Consider the following 15,370-nt stretch of genomic DNA (forward strand, 5'->3'; position numbering starts at 1 on the left):
TTTGACACGCTTCGGAGCGACCATGGACGCTCATGGACGTACGCTCACCAGCCAACGTGAGGCCCTTGCTCGCCACGAGGAACTGCTTCAGCAAATTGGGAAAACCCTGGCACAGCTGACATCTCTGCCTGCATCTCCTGCTCCTGATCCAGTTCCTGCTCCTGATCCAGTTCCTGCTCCTGATCCAGCTCCCACTCCTGCTCCAGTGCCTCCTGCAATGCTGCCTTCTTCACCTCGCGAACCCAGCCTTCCTGCACCACAGAGGTATGACGGCAAGCACAGTGAGTGCCGAGAGTTCCTTACCCAGTGTCAACTCACCTTTGAGCTTCAGCCTACCACCTACACTACGGATCGCCGCAAGATTGCCTTTGTGATCACCTTATTAGCTGGTAAGGCGCGAGCCTGGGCTACTGCTATCTGGCAAAGACAGGGACCTGAGTGCTTTGATTTCCAGCTGTTTTCTGAAGAGATGCTTCGGGTCTTCGATCAGGCAGACATCAGTACCGACGCAGCCCGAAAGCTCATGTCCATCCAGCAGGGAGGAAGCGTCGCAGATTACGCCATCTCGTTCCGAACACTCGCAGCAGTAAGTGGATGGAACGAGACTGCCCTGGTGTCAGCCTTCCACCATGGTCTGTCTGACCCCATCAAGGACGGTCTGGCCTCTATTGGATGCCCAAGTGACCTCGAAACCCTCATCTCACATGCTATTCGTCTGGACAACAGGATGAGAGAACGCCACCAAGCCTTGAGCCCCCCCAGCCTCCCTACCTCTACCTGGAGACCGTCTACCTCCTTCAGTGACTGTCCAGAACCCATGCAAGTGGGTCGTACTCGCCTCTCCGCATCTGAGAGGGAGCGCAGAAGGAGGGACAAGTGCTGCATCTACTGTGGCAAGCCTGGTCACTTCCGAGCATCATGTCCCGAACTCTTGGGAAAAGGACCGCCCCGTCCAGCCGAGGGAGGGTTGTGACGGGGCCTACCCTCTCTCCCGGACTCCCTGGCCAAGGAATCTACATCCCGGTCTCCATCTCCTGGGGTGAGTCTGTCCACTCTTGTCAAGCTTTGATAGACTCAGGGGCGGCTGGGAACTTTATGGATATTCACTTCGCCCAAAGCATCAATATTCCGACTGCACCTCTTGAAGTCCCACTGTCTGTGTCTGCCCTCGATGGCCAAGCGTTAGGTGATGGAAGAGTCACCCAAGTTACTTCTCCAGTTTTCCTCCAGTCTCAAGGTCACAAGGAAGAAATATCCCTGCACCTTATTCCTTCACCTGAGTTCCCAGTTATTCTAGGCCTTCCTTGGCTTACTCGCCACAACCCTCGCATAGACTGGGTAACAAGCCAGGTTGTGGAATGGGGCCCTGCATGCCATGCCTCTTGTCTGCTCTCTAGCTCTCCTGTGTCTCCTGCTGAGCCCCCTGATCTCACCGAGTTATCTCAAGTTCCCACAGAGTACTGGGATCTCAAGGAGGTATTCAGCAAGAGCAGGGCCGCCGTTCTTCCTCCGCACCGGGCCTACGACTGTGCCATCGACTTGTTCCCTGGGACTACCCCTCCTCGTGGCAGACTGTTTTCACTCTCTCAGCCAGAACGCAAGGCCATGGAGGAATACCTCAAAGATGCCCTGGTCTCTGGGTTTATTCGACCCTCCACTTCACCTGCTGGAGCCGGCTTCTTCTTTGTCGGCAAGAAGGATGGGGGGCTCCGACCATGTATTGATTACAGGGGCCTGAATAAGATCACTGTGCGCAACCGATATCCCCTTCCGCTGATGTCCACAGCTTTCGACCTGCTCCAAGGCGCCACCGTCTTCACCAAGTTGGACCTACGGAACGCATACCACCTCATCCGTATCCGACAGGGAGACGAGTGGAAGACTGCCTTTAACACCCCGTCTGGGCACTACGAATACCAGGTGATGCCCTTCGGACTCACCAACGCACCAGCTGTTTTTCAGGCCCTAATCAACGACGTCTTAAGGGACATGATTAACCTATACGTTTTTGTCTACCTCGACGACATCCTTATCTTTTCCAAGACCGTGCAGGAGCACCGCCACCATGTCCGCCAGGTTCTCCAGAGGCTGCTACAGAACAATCTGTTCGCCAAGGCCCAGAAATGCGAATTTCATGTTCCCGAGGTCTCCTTTCTGGGATTTATTGTACGGACAGGCCAACTCCAAATGGACCCTGCCAAGACCCTGGCCGTCCGGGACTGGCCTACTCCCAAGTCCGTTAAGGAGGTTCAGCGGTTCTTAGGATTCGCTAACTTCTACCGCAAGTTCATCAGGAACTTCAGTTCTGTGGCAGCACCCATGTCAGACCTCACCAAAGGGACAGGTGGATCTTATGGCTGGTCTCCTCAGGCAGAAAAGGCGTTCAAAGACCTCAAGGACCGCTTCTGCACGGCACCCATTCTGGTTCTCCCGGACACCTCCCAACCATTCATCGTGGAGGTGGACGCCTCGGACAGTGGTGTCGGCGCGGTGCTCTCTCAACGTTCGGAAGGAAAGCTGCACCCCTGCGCTTACTTCTCCCACCGCCTGAGTCCTGCTGAGTCCCGGTACGATGTGGGGGATCGAGAACTGCTAGCGGTCAAACTGGCCCTTGAGGAGTGGAGGCACTGGCTGGAGGGAGCACAACATCCATTCCTGGTTTGGACTGACCACAAGAACCTGGAGTACCTCCAGCAAGCCAAGAGACTGAACCCTCGACAGGCTAGGTGGGCCCTGTTTTTCAGTCGGTTTGACTTCACCCTCTCATACCGCCCCGGCTCCAAGAACACCAAACCTGACGCACTGTCCAGACTGTTCTCTGCCACTAACAGGGAGAATGAAGTCGGGCCTATTATCCCTGTGTCCCGGATTGTGGCCCCTGTCCGCTGGGGTATTGAGGAGGCTGTCCGACGAGCCCAACGCCAGGACCCCGGTCCTGGGACGGGGCCACCAGGCCTCTTGTACGTCCCACATCAAGCCCGGGCCAAGGTTCTCCAGTGGGGTCACTCTTCCCCTCTCACCGCCCACCCGGGAGCTCGGAGGACCCTGGACTTCCTGAAAAGACGCTTCTGGTGGCCTAACATGGAGAAGGAAGTAAGGTCATTTGTCCTGTCCTGTGAGGTTTGCACCAGAACCAAGAACCCACGACAGCGTCCCCAGGGTCTCCTGCATCCTCTGACCATTCCCCGGCGTCCCTGGTCCCACGTGGCAGTCGACTTTATCACGGGTCTCCCTGAGTCACAAGGTAACACGGTCATTTTGGTCTTAGTTGACAGATTCTCCAAGGCCTGCCGCTTCATACCACTGTGCAAACTCCCCTCTGCTCTTGAAACTGCGAAACTTTTGTTTAATCATGTCTTCCGAGTCTTTGGTCTTCCACAGGACATCGTCTCAGACCGAGGGCCCCAGTTCTCCTCCCGAGTGTGGCACGGGTTCTGCAAGGTCATCGGAGCCACTGCCAGCCTCTCCTCTGGGTTTCACCCACAGTCCAATGGTCAGACGGAGAGGCTCAACCAGGACCTGGAAACCACCCTGCGAGGCCTGGCTATGGATAACCCGACATCGTGGAGCACCTGGCTGCCATGGGCGGAGTACGCCCACAACACCCTGCAGTCATCGGCCACCAAGCTGTCGCCATTCCAGTGCCAATTCGGGTTCCAGCCACCTCTGTTCCCGGACCAGGAGGAGGACGCGGGGGTGCCCTCGGTCAACCAATATGTGAGACGGTGTCGCAAGACCTGGAGCAAGGTCAGGAAGACCCTCATACAGACCTCCAGAACCAACCAGACTCAGGCCAACCGCCATAGAAGACCTGCACACGCTTTCCGCCCTGGGCAGCGTGTTTGGCTGTCCACTAAGGACCTTCCACTGCGGGTGGAGAACCGCAAGCTTGCTCCTCGCTACATTGGCCCCTTCAAGGTGGTGCGCAGGGTGAACCCTGTCTCCTACCGGCTCCAGTTGCCCCGGACTCTGAGGATCAACCCCACTTTCCATGTTTCCCTGTTACGGCCCATACTGACATCTACGTATGCCCCTGCCCCTAGGAACCCCCCACCCCCCCGCATCTTCCAGGGGCAGACTGTGTTCACTGTGAATCGCCTGCTTGACTCCCGCCGGGTCCGCGGCGGGTTGCAATATCTGGTGGACTGGGAGGGCTATGGTCCTGAGGAGCGCTGCTGGGTTCCTGCTCGGGATGTCCTTGATAAAGAACTATGTCGGGACTTCCATTCGGCCCATCCGGATCGCCCTGGGAACGTCAGGAGACGCTCCTAGAGGGGGGGGTCCTGTTAGGACTAGGACTGTTTTGGCCTCTAGAGGCCGCTGTTATTTCCTTTTCATGTCGTGTTTATTTTGGCCTCTAGAGGCCGCCACTGTTCCTGTGTTTTGTGTTTGTGTTAATTGCCTAATTATCTTCACCTGTGTCCTTAATTAGTTTGTCTATTTATACCCCTGAGTTCAGTCCTCTTGTCACGGAGTCTTTGTGCTGTTATGTTTATCTCCAGTTTCCTTTGTACTGTGTTTTTTGATCTTCTTAGCTTTTGTATTTTTGCACTTTGCTTTTCTTTTGGATTATACTCTTTGGTTTTTTTTTGTCTTTTGTTTTGCCCTGTATATAGTGTATATAGTTTAAATAAACCTTTTGATTCTTTTTCTACTTCCGCCTCACGCCTCTGCATTTGAGTCATCCCCCTGGTGGCCTAGTGGGGGTTTGCTGGATTATCACACCAACGAACCAGGTTCGAATCCCAGCAAAACCCTAACATATATATATATTTTTTTTTTTTTTTTTTTAATTATTAACTTTGAATATATATCCTCCACTGATTAATTGTTGTCTAATTATTCAGTGTGGCTCCTGTATGGTATTTAATGGTCAAAAAAAGATAATAATTTAAAATAATCCATAATTATATCTAAATTATAGAGCCCTATGTTTCAAATCCCTAAACTCCCATTACTAATTAGTTAATTAATACAGCCGGTAACCTAATTAGCAGCCATTTGACAGCTTGGTATTTCATAGATAACTTTCCCCACTCCTACCTCACTCCCTGTCAATCCACACGCATGCAGGCGCACATTCCAAGCCCAGCACACGCTCGGCTATATAATGAACACCATCAACAACAATTCAAAGATTTGGAAATTACCACATACTCAACGTAAATATACAGTTGAATAATGATCCCGCCAACAGAAATGTCAACAAATCCACGTGTATGACACGATTAAAACCAATCATAAACGACCGTTTACTTTTCAGCTCAAATAGAAGAAGCGGTATTGGCCGGTTTCGCAAGTGGAATATTGTGCATGCGCACATCGCTCTTTCCGAACAGAAACATCCAGCGATTCTTCAAAACAATATGTCGAGTGAGATGCTTCGGAAATCATGTGAATAAACTGATAAATTTGATATGTAACCTGAATATCGGCGTATTTTGGCACTTGTCCGATCGGACAAGTAACTGAGATGATGAACTTGTCCGACATTAAGTATCACTTGTCCCGGACAAGCGGACAACCGTTAATGTCAAGCCCTGTTCCTCATAAATTTTTATACCTTTTTGACAACTTGAAAAAGTCAGTATCGTTTTTACTTATATAGAACTCATCTAGCAGTTTACAGTGAAACATCACTCATGCTGAACATTGCTTACCTTTAAAGAATCTTAAACTAAAATTCTAATTAAATTAAATTATTTTTATCTACAGATTTTTTTCAGGGCTGAGTAAAAACGAGATATATCGACCTGAAGAAATATTACTCTTGACAAAGAGTAGCAATACTGAAAATCAAGAATAGCATCTTACCACTGTCTTTGCTCTTATCAGTCCAGGCGATGGTGAGGTCATCCATAGGTGCTCCAGCAGGAGAAACCATTGCTCCACTTGGTTCAGAGCTGCTCGTGTCTTTTCTGTTCTCTGCCTTCATGGTAGCATCCAGCAGAACCCCTGGGTTATCATGGAATGGAGCTAAGCGATTGGGAGGGAGCCCATGCCTCAGTGTGTGTGTTAGCTTCAGTCTACGAAAACGATTGGACATGCGGTTCCACCAGGACTGGAGAGGTGGAGAAGAGAACAAAAGAAACGAGACCATCAATGACGGCATAGCTCACTCCGGCCCCGTCTAGTCCAGAAGGAACGATCTAAAGTGGGCCACCTTGCGCAATAAACATTGCAAGCTAAATACACTATAGACGAGATATATATAGAAGCTATATACACCTCAGGAATACCTACTTCTTTGCCAGAAAGAATCCAAAATGACAAGGAATCGATCAAGAAGAAACAATTTTTCTTGAACTGCTCATTAAGGCTTAATTAGTCCATCACTTCATTAATAATTGTAATTAAGTAATTCTGGGTAGAAGTTATATGCACCCTAGGTACCCCTACCTTCATGCCAGAAAGAATCAAAATTGGTGAAGAACTGAGGGAGAAGCAGCGATTTGTGTGGAAACTACTCGTTAGGGCTTAATTACTCCATATCTTCGTTATTAATTACAATTATGCCAATTTGGGTAGAAGCTATATTTCACCCCAAGCAGACCTACCTTCCTGCCTAAAAGAATAAAAATCAGTGAAGAATTAAGAGAGAAGAAGCGATTTTCGTGAAATGTGGACAACACCAGACGGACGGACAGACAACATGCTGGCATAAGCTCGTCACCTGCCGGCCAGATGAGCTAATAACTGTCATACTGTCTGTTAGGGCAGCAATGTCTTGTTTGTAAGGGGTCATATTCCAGCCAAGCAAGAGCATTAGTAATGACTTAAAGCTATACAGCCTTTCGATTTCATAAAATCGGTGAAATTTAGTTCCCTCCGAAATTTGGTCATTGTGATATAGGTTTATTTCTGTAATATCTCAAAAAAACAGGCCATTCTGTGGCTGGGAAGTTATTTAATTTGAAGGGATTCCTGAGCAAATAACGTGCATGAAATCACTCGCTTCACGCAGTCAAGCAGACAGAGGAAGTCCATGTGAGCATGCGCAGGTTTATCTTCTTCTTCTTTTCCTTCTTCTTCTGGGTTTTGTGGCAGCTGGCATCCAGTGTTGCATTACTGCCATCTACAGGTTTACCTTGACCGTGCACTGACAGTTCCATCATTCTGTCGCTAAACACAGAGGTGCTCGCTGACCACCGATATTTATTAGTTTGGTCTCGCGTTTCCTTTCCTTTACAACATAACGTCTTTTCTTCTCGCTTTCCGTTACTGTAGTTGGTCTTTCATGTTTCATTCGCATCCTCCATTTTTCTCTCCTGTTTCAAATTTGTATCCCACAATGCCTTGCACGAACGGGGAAAGCCCACCACGTGATGCATGACATAGTATCTTGAATTGGGTCATGGTGAAGCAGGAAAAAATAGCGGAGAATTTAGGGCCAGGTGGCCCTAAATTCATTAATTGTTCTACAACCCCGATTCCAAAAAAGTTGGGACAAAGTACAAATTGTAAATAAAAACAGAATGCAATGATGTGGAAGTTTCAAAATTCCATATTTTATTCAGAATAGAACATAGATGACATATCAAATGTTTAAACTGAGAAAATGTATCATTTAAAGAGAAAAATTAGGTGATTTTAAATTTCACGACAACACCACATCTCAAAAAAGTTGGGGCAAGGCCATGTTTACCACTGTGAGACATCCCCTTTTCTCTTTACAACAGTCTGTAAACGTCTGGGGACTGAGGAGACAAGTTGCTCAAGTTTAGGGATAGGAATGTTAACCCATTCTTGTCTAATATAGGATTCTAGTTGCTCAACTGTCTTAGGTCTTTTTTGTCGTATCTTCCGTTTTATGATGCGCCAAATGTTTTCTATGGGTGAAAGATCTGGACTGCAGGCTGGCCAGTTCAGTACCTGGACCCTTCTTCTACGCAGCCATGATGCTGTAATTGATGCAGTATGTGGTTTGGCATTGTCATGTTGGAAAATGCAAGGTCTTCCCTGAAAGAGACGTCGTCTGGATGGGAGCATATGTTGCTCTAGAACCTGGATATACCCTTCAGCATTGATGGTGTCTTTCCAGATGTGTAAGCTGCCCATGCCACACGCACTAATGCAACCCCATACCATCAGAGATGCAGGCTTCTGAACTGAGCGCTGATAACATCTTGGGTCGTCCTTCTCCTCTTTAGTCCGAATGACACGGCGTCCCTGATTTCCATAAAGAACTTCAAATTTTGACTCGTCTGACCACAGAACAGTTTTCCACTTTGCCACAGTCCATTTTAAATGAGCCTTGGCCCAGAGAAGACATCTGCGCTTCTGGATCATGTTTAGATACGGCTTTTTCTTTGAACTATAGAGTTTTAGCTGGCAACGGCGGATGACACGGTGAATTGTGTTCACAGATAATGTTCTCTGGAAATATTCCTGAGCCCATTTTGTGATTTCCAATACAGAAGCATGCCTGTATGTGATGCAGTGCCGTCTAAGGGCCCGAAGATCACGGGCACCCAGTATGGTTTTCCGGCCTTGACCCTTACGCACAGAGATTCTTCCAGATTCTCTGAATCTTTTGATGATATTATGCACTGTAGATGATGATGTGTTCAAACTCTTTGCAATTTTACACTGTCGAACTCCTTTCTGATATTGCTCCACTATTTGTCGGCGCAGAATTAGGGGGATTGGTGATCCTCTTCCCATCTTTACTTCTGAGAGCCGCTGCCACTCCAAGATGCTCTTTTTATAGCCAGTCATGTTAGGTGGTGTTTACATTAGACCGTATCAGCGGATCATCAGATTAACGTTTTTAAAATGATTAGTGTGCACACAGCAACGCCAATACACGATTCGCGTGCACACAGCAACGCCAATACACGGATACGCTCGGCTCCGCAGGCATCCTGCGCTCCAAATCACTCCGCCCTGAACAGCGAGTGCCCTCTGAAGGGTGCGCACTCCGGCCCTGCGCAGCTCACAGAGCGCGCGAGTGAAGCGCACGAGCAGTGATTCGGGACAAATAGCAGGAAGTGAAAGTCTGCGCCGTTTTTCAGCAGTCGCGTCACATGACCAACGTGGCATGACCAACGCCAGCGAATCAGGAAGGTGGATGTCACAGTGATGTTGTCCAATGACGACGTCAGCTAGAGCTCAGCACAGCGTATCCTCGTTCCTCAATGTTTACACAGCACCGGATCAGATACGTAATGGATTGAATACGTGGGCCCTGGCGGATCCAAGTTGCTCCGCCTGTGGAGTCGTTTCCCGGCGTTTTAATGTGAACGGACAGTGCATCCGCGACGAAAACGAGACGGATACGGTCTAATGTAAACACCACCTAAATGATCTATTGCCAATTGACCTAATGAGTTGCAATTTGGTCCTCCAGCTGTTCCTTTTTTGTACCTTTAACTTTTCCAGCCTCTTATTGCCCCTGTCCCAACTTTTTTGAGATGTGTTGCTGTCATGAAACTTCAAATGAGCCAATATTTGGCATGAAATTTCAAAATGTCTCACTTTTGACATCTGATATGTTGTCTATGTTCTATTGTGAATACAATATCAGTTTTTGAGATTTGTAAATTATTGCATTCCGTTTTTATTTACAATTTGTACTTTGTCCCAACTTTTTTGGAATCGGGGTTGTATTTTAAAAAAAACTAATAAAATTGCAAGTCTGTTATTCGAATTCAGTAGCTTTTAGTCCACTAAACAAAAATAATTGGATGTTGGGGAAAATTCTTTTTATGACCCACACTTGAAAAATCTGAAAGGTGGTCTACCTTTAAACTGTAGTAAGGCATATTTTTGACATGAATCTACTACAGACCAGTAGGACATACACACATTAAATTATACATCAGATACTGTGTATATGTGCATACAGCCCCACCTTTAGGCCTCCTTTATCATCTGGTGGTACAAGTACACTGGGAGACAGGTGTTTCTTGGTGGAGATCTTCTCTCTGTGCCTATTCTTGTCTTTATCGACCATCATACACACAGCAGCCAACAGTCTCACTAATTCAGTGTCTTGCATAAGATAGAGAAGAATAAGAAAAGAAAAGGAATGAATTAATTTTTTTCATTTAAATCACTCAAAAAAAAAAAGTGCGTGATGATTATGTTTCCAAAGCAGTACCTCAAGTACTTTTCACTCTACCTGGATCATTTAATAGCATGACTAGGTCAAAGGCTGTGTAGCCATTCTTGGCTCTTAGGTTTACATCAGCTCCTTGACTCAGCAGGTATTTCACCACATCCTTATTCCTGCAAAAGGAAAAAGAAAAAAGAGCAGGGCGTCTAAACAGTCAGTTTGTCTAAGAAGTGCAGGATATATTCTAAAAAAAAAAAATTTAATTAAAAAAATTATTCGGGAAATTGCAGTTTTTGGTTTTTTTAAAGAAAAATTCAGATATGCAACCCTTACCCATGATATGTTGCCTGCATAAGAGCTGTCCAGCCATGGACCCCATCCTGTTTGTCTATATCTGCATTCCTCTCGACCAGAAGCTGCACTACTTCCAATAGTCCACTCACAGCTGCAATCATCAAGGGCGATGCCCCATCTGCATTCGCCATGTTCACCTGAGATGGATCCTCCTCTAATATCTCTTTCACCAGTTGAGCATTTCCTTTAACACACACACACAAAATTAAAAACAAGCCTGGGGGCATCAGTATGAATAATTTACTGTTTATACATTTATCCATATCATATTATTGTATTATCAGTCCAACCCTAATCAACGGGGTATTTTAAAACATTCATTATCCTCAGTGGCACTCACCTAGCTTTAAAGCATTGAAAACATCAGGCCTTTTCTTCTCATCATCTAGTGGGAAAAGGTTAGAAAGAAAAATACCAGAAAATAAAGAAAACATTTACAGCATTAACTTTATTTACGGTCATGCTTTTTAATATATACATACTCTATTCCAAACACATATGCCTCTATTTCAAACAGCTGACATACCTGGGGTTATATTTACCAGTTACGATAGACACTGACATGTCCGTGACCTACTTGATAATGCACTCTGCATTATATGCCTGCATGTTGCCCATGTTATAGATTGGAATAATTGGATATTATTCTATCCACATTTACTGGATATGATTGGCTACGCTACTACTAGGTTACCAGCTCATATACCATGAGTAGAGAAAAACAAAATGGCGGAGTGTGTTGCTGAACCAACCACGGACAACATAAAAATTCTACTCGAAAACAAAACCCCAAAAATACACACACAAAATAAAAGAGCAACAAAATATGGAATAAAAGTATTTGATGGTAAGATAATCAAATACTTTTTTATTTTTCCAAGAATTATTATTATAGCATTTTTCACAAACTGCTACTGTCATTTCACTGAAAGTGTATATATCATCTCATCTCATTATCTCTAGCCGCTTTATCCTGTTCTACAGGGTCGCAGGCAAGCTGGAGCCTATCCCAGCTGACTACGGGCGAAAGGTGGGGTACACCCTGGACAAGTCGCCAGGTCATCACAGGGCTGACACACAGACACACAACCATTCACACTCACATTCACACCTACGGTCAATTTAGAGTCACCAGTTAGTAGTAGTAGTAGTAAAACTTTATTGTCCCCCATGGGGGAAATTTCCTTCAGAAAATGAAACGTTAGACATGGAAAAAAAAAAAATCAAAACAAGCAAACACTCACAAACCCCATTTTGTTGCTACACATATACCCAAGACACCACATTTATCCCAGTACATGACAAGACATTGGACAGATGTCAGCCATCAACAATCAGTCAACAATCCCAGTTTATCCATAGCATTCCCATAGCATAAGAGCTGTACAAAGCTGCAAAGGTGGTAAAAAAAATAAATGGTAAAACTATAAAAATAGCATACCTGCTCAGGCCAGCTGAACAGGGGGACGCAAATTAAGATCTATATTTTTGTTTCACATATTTGTTAAAAAGGCTAATGGCTTGTGGGATAAAAGATTGCTTCGTCCTGTTTTTAAAAATAGCGGGGCATCGAAATCTGCTGCCTCATGGCAGCAGCTCAAAAGTATAAAATAATGGATGTCTTTCATCTGTTAAAATTGTATCAATTTTACCAAGTGATCGTTCCCTGTATATGAATTCCAGACTTTTCTGATTTATGCCCATCAGCTTGCTAGACGTTGTTACCAGTTTCCTAAGTCTACCTTTTTGCGCCTCTGTTGCATTGCCAAACCAACAAAGAATCCCAAAGGTTAAAACACTCTCCACAAAGGCACTGTAGAACATCTTGGCTATTCTGTTGTCAACCTGAAATGAAACCAGTTTTTTTAAAAAGTGAAGTCTCTGTTGTCCTTTTTTCTGGATCATTTCTGTGTGCTGCTCCCACCGCAACTTGTCATCTAAAACTACCCCCAGATACTTGTACTCGGTGACTGGCTGCATGTCTTGGGACTGTGGGGGAAACCGGAGCACCTGGAGGAAACCCACATGGACACGGGGAGAACATGCAAACTCCGCACAGAAAGGCCCTCGCCGGCCACGGGGCTCGAACCCGGACCTTCTTGCTGTGAGGCGACAGCGCTAACCACTACACCACCGTGCCGCCCATATATACACACACACACTTTTTTTTCTTCTATCCACATTCACTGGATATGAGCAATCATACACTCTGATTGGCTCCTCTACTACTAAGATATCAGCTTATATACCGTGAGTAGAGAAAAACAAAATGGCGGAGTGCATCAAGTCAAATATATAACTTTATCAAGTATTTAAAATAAACAGAAATGACTAAAAGAATATAGGGTTTTTTTCATGAATTGTAATGACTTTCACATTCAGGTTCATCATACTTCTGCCCTCAAGTCAATAAATAGTTTAAGTTATAAACAAGGCTCCCCTATTCCTTATTCAGCAATTCAGTGTTTGAGTCAGTGAATCCTCTTGTCTGAAAATAAAGTTTAAGCATCTTTGTTGTCTTGTGTGTTGTCTCCCAATATATCAACAATAAATTACACAAGACACCAAGATGTTTTACTAGATTACTATCTATCTATCTATCTATCTATCTATCTATCTATCTATCTATCTATCTATCTATCTATAAAAAAGAGACCATAAATGCAGCGTATGAAAAATAAATAAGAGAAGATTTTAGCTGGATTCACTTATTCTTTATATTTCCTACTTTAAAATTGAAAGGAAACTGAATAGACCATTAACATTTTGTTTGTATTCGAAGACGTATGCATTGGGTGGGGTGGGGTGTTACAGGTGAGCTACCCTGAAATCTGATAGTATCATTTTATAGGTCAAAACACTCATCTTTCACACATCATTTAATTTTTTATTTTTTTATTTTGCTAACAGGGATATAAAAGTAAACACAGTTTATACATTCCAACTGTCTCCACACAGACACACATGGCCAGTCCCTGGGTGGAAAGGACTGTTGGTTTGAGTTACCTTTTACAGATTTTCGACATACCCTTCAGTTTTCTTGTGTTTTAAATGTGACGGACAGATGTGATAATAATCAGACCAAATACTTTTTTTTTGGCTTTGGCACAAACCATGATGTACATCACTCCGAAAACACCCATCTCCAGAGTGAAGCATGGTGGTGGTAGTAGCACGATGATGTGTGGACCATTGACTGTATATACACATGAGTAGACATTGTAACAGTGATTGAAAAGTGAAGCCAAAATGTCCCAGAGGCCCTCTAGTGGCTGGCTGCAGTACAATTTTTACAACCTCACTTATTGCTATGCAAGTGAATGGAACGCAAATGAAACATCCTTTTTAAGTTGCATTTCCACAAATTATTTCAGGAATAGTCTTCTGTTGTTTTTCCAAGTTTAGTTCATGCATTTCAGTTGGTAAACTATGATTATCATGATGCAATCCATCATCACCAGGAGTTGCTCAGCCAGTCATGTCTCAAAAATCAAAGCAGACAATGTTAAATATACTCGCCAGGGCAGGAATTTCACGAGGGCCATAGCCCTCGTGCCCTCTCAATTTGGCCTTGTGCCCTTAGAAAAAAATATCTGCCGTAAGGCCACAGTGGCCTTGATGCCCTGCAGTTTTGCGGTTTTGTAGTCTGCCTTGTGACTGCCAATAGGCTTTAACATCACCTGCGTCTATTGAGAAAAAAAATACGTCTTTTGATGACATTCTGGATTCTTATTGGGCAACTCATCAGTGGTGGATCGGACTCGAGCCTGGCATGAACCGCTCCGACGTGCTATAATGACACCAATCTATCACCAGCCAACCAGGAGACTTAATCAAACGCATCCCCCACCCACTTGTGTCTGCGTCTGAGACATTGAATTTTCACAGAAGGAGGGAAGAAGTTGACTGAGGTAAGACTGTGTGATAAATTAACGAACGAATAAGATAGGAATTTCAACATATAGGGCTTAAGTTTGTTACCGTTAAATAAGCATTGCTTGTACAGTAACGTTATGTCATTACAGCATTGACCCACTTTTAACGTGCCGAGTACCGACTGTAGCCGGTAACAAATGCTAATTAGCTTGCTGTCAAAAGTGCAAAGACCTTAAATTGCTCTGTGTAAATTAGAAAATGGCGCAACTTCCTCTGTAGCCGTCAATGGACAAACACAGACTTGTCTTGAGTTTTGAGCCAATCACAGCAGGGCAGCACTGTGGTCTGAGGTAAAACATGATAGTTTAAGTTAGTTTAAATTACAAAAATGAGTACATTGTCTCATATACTCTTCATATACTCATACTGTTTAAGTAACGCAATAAAACTAATCTTTAAAAGTGGTATTTACTCAAACTGTTTGCACAGAATGAACTTTCGGGTTAACAGTGTAATAGTGTTGCAGTGTTCTGCAAATTTGCAATTTAATATTTCAGATCTTGAGACATGAAAGTGCTATTTTATAAAATAAAAGGTCAGAAATGTTTTCTTTGTCGTCTATTTAGCTCATTTTATTTCCTCAATAATTTTCCTTGATTGAGAACTCGGTCTGGGCTCTTATGGGTTAATCAGTAGTCTGCATGCTAGTATATGTTCCATTTACAGTCAAACATTTTGATGAACTCCAGACTCAATTTTGATTAATCAAAAGTCTGCGCAGTAGTACAGTCTGAAGGTGCTCTTGCACATTCGGTGTCAATTGAACAAAAATTATGGGAGGATATAGGTTTAATAAGTTTTACAATTTTTGAATTGAGTGATGGATTGATAAGTTTAGATGTGTTCAATATTTTCTTATCTTCAGACATAATAGTGTAGGAGATGTTTCTTTACCTGCTTGATAGTTTCGACTGAGACTTCAATCTTCCTCGGAAGAGTCATTAGTCCTTAAATTAAATTCATTATAGACGTGAACTTGGGCGGCACGGTGGTGTAGTGGTTAGCGCTGTCGCCTCACAGCAA

At 44.6% G+C, this 15,370-nt stretch overlaps 1 protein-coding gene across 1 annotated transcript in view; it reads right to left on the reverse strand.

Moving 5' to 3' along the window:
• Positions 1-15,370, reverse strand: part of LOC132867306 (ankyrin repeat and SAM domain-containing protein 6-like) — an 84,593-nt gene that overhangs the window by 37,423 nt on the left and 31,800 nt on the right. Inside the window, exons 3-7 of the mRNA XM_060900129.1 lie at positions 10,752-10,796; positions 10,391-10,595; positions 10,124-10,230; positions 9,854-9,993; positions 5,815-6,061 (exon numbers count right to left, since the gene is read on the reverse strand). Coding sequence (XP_060756112.1) covers positions 5,815-6,061; positions 9,854-9,993; positions 10,124-10,230; positions 10,391-10,595; positions 10,752-10,796 — 744 coding nt within the window. The remainder of the gene's footprint in view (positions 1-5,814; positions 6,062-9,853; positions 9,994-10,123; positions 10,231-10,390; positions 10,596-10,751; positions 10,797-15,370) is intronic.

The sequence above is a fragment of the Neoarius graeffei genome, chromosome 19, assembly GCF_027579695.1.
Source record: "Neoarius graeffei isolate fNeoGra1 chromosome 19, fNeoGra1.pri, whole genome shotgun sequence".
Classification (NCBI taxonomy): domain Eukaryota; kingdom Metazoa; phylum Chordata; class Actinopteri; order Siluriformes; family Ariidae; genus Neoarius; species Neoarius graeffei.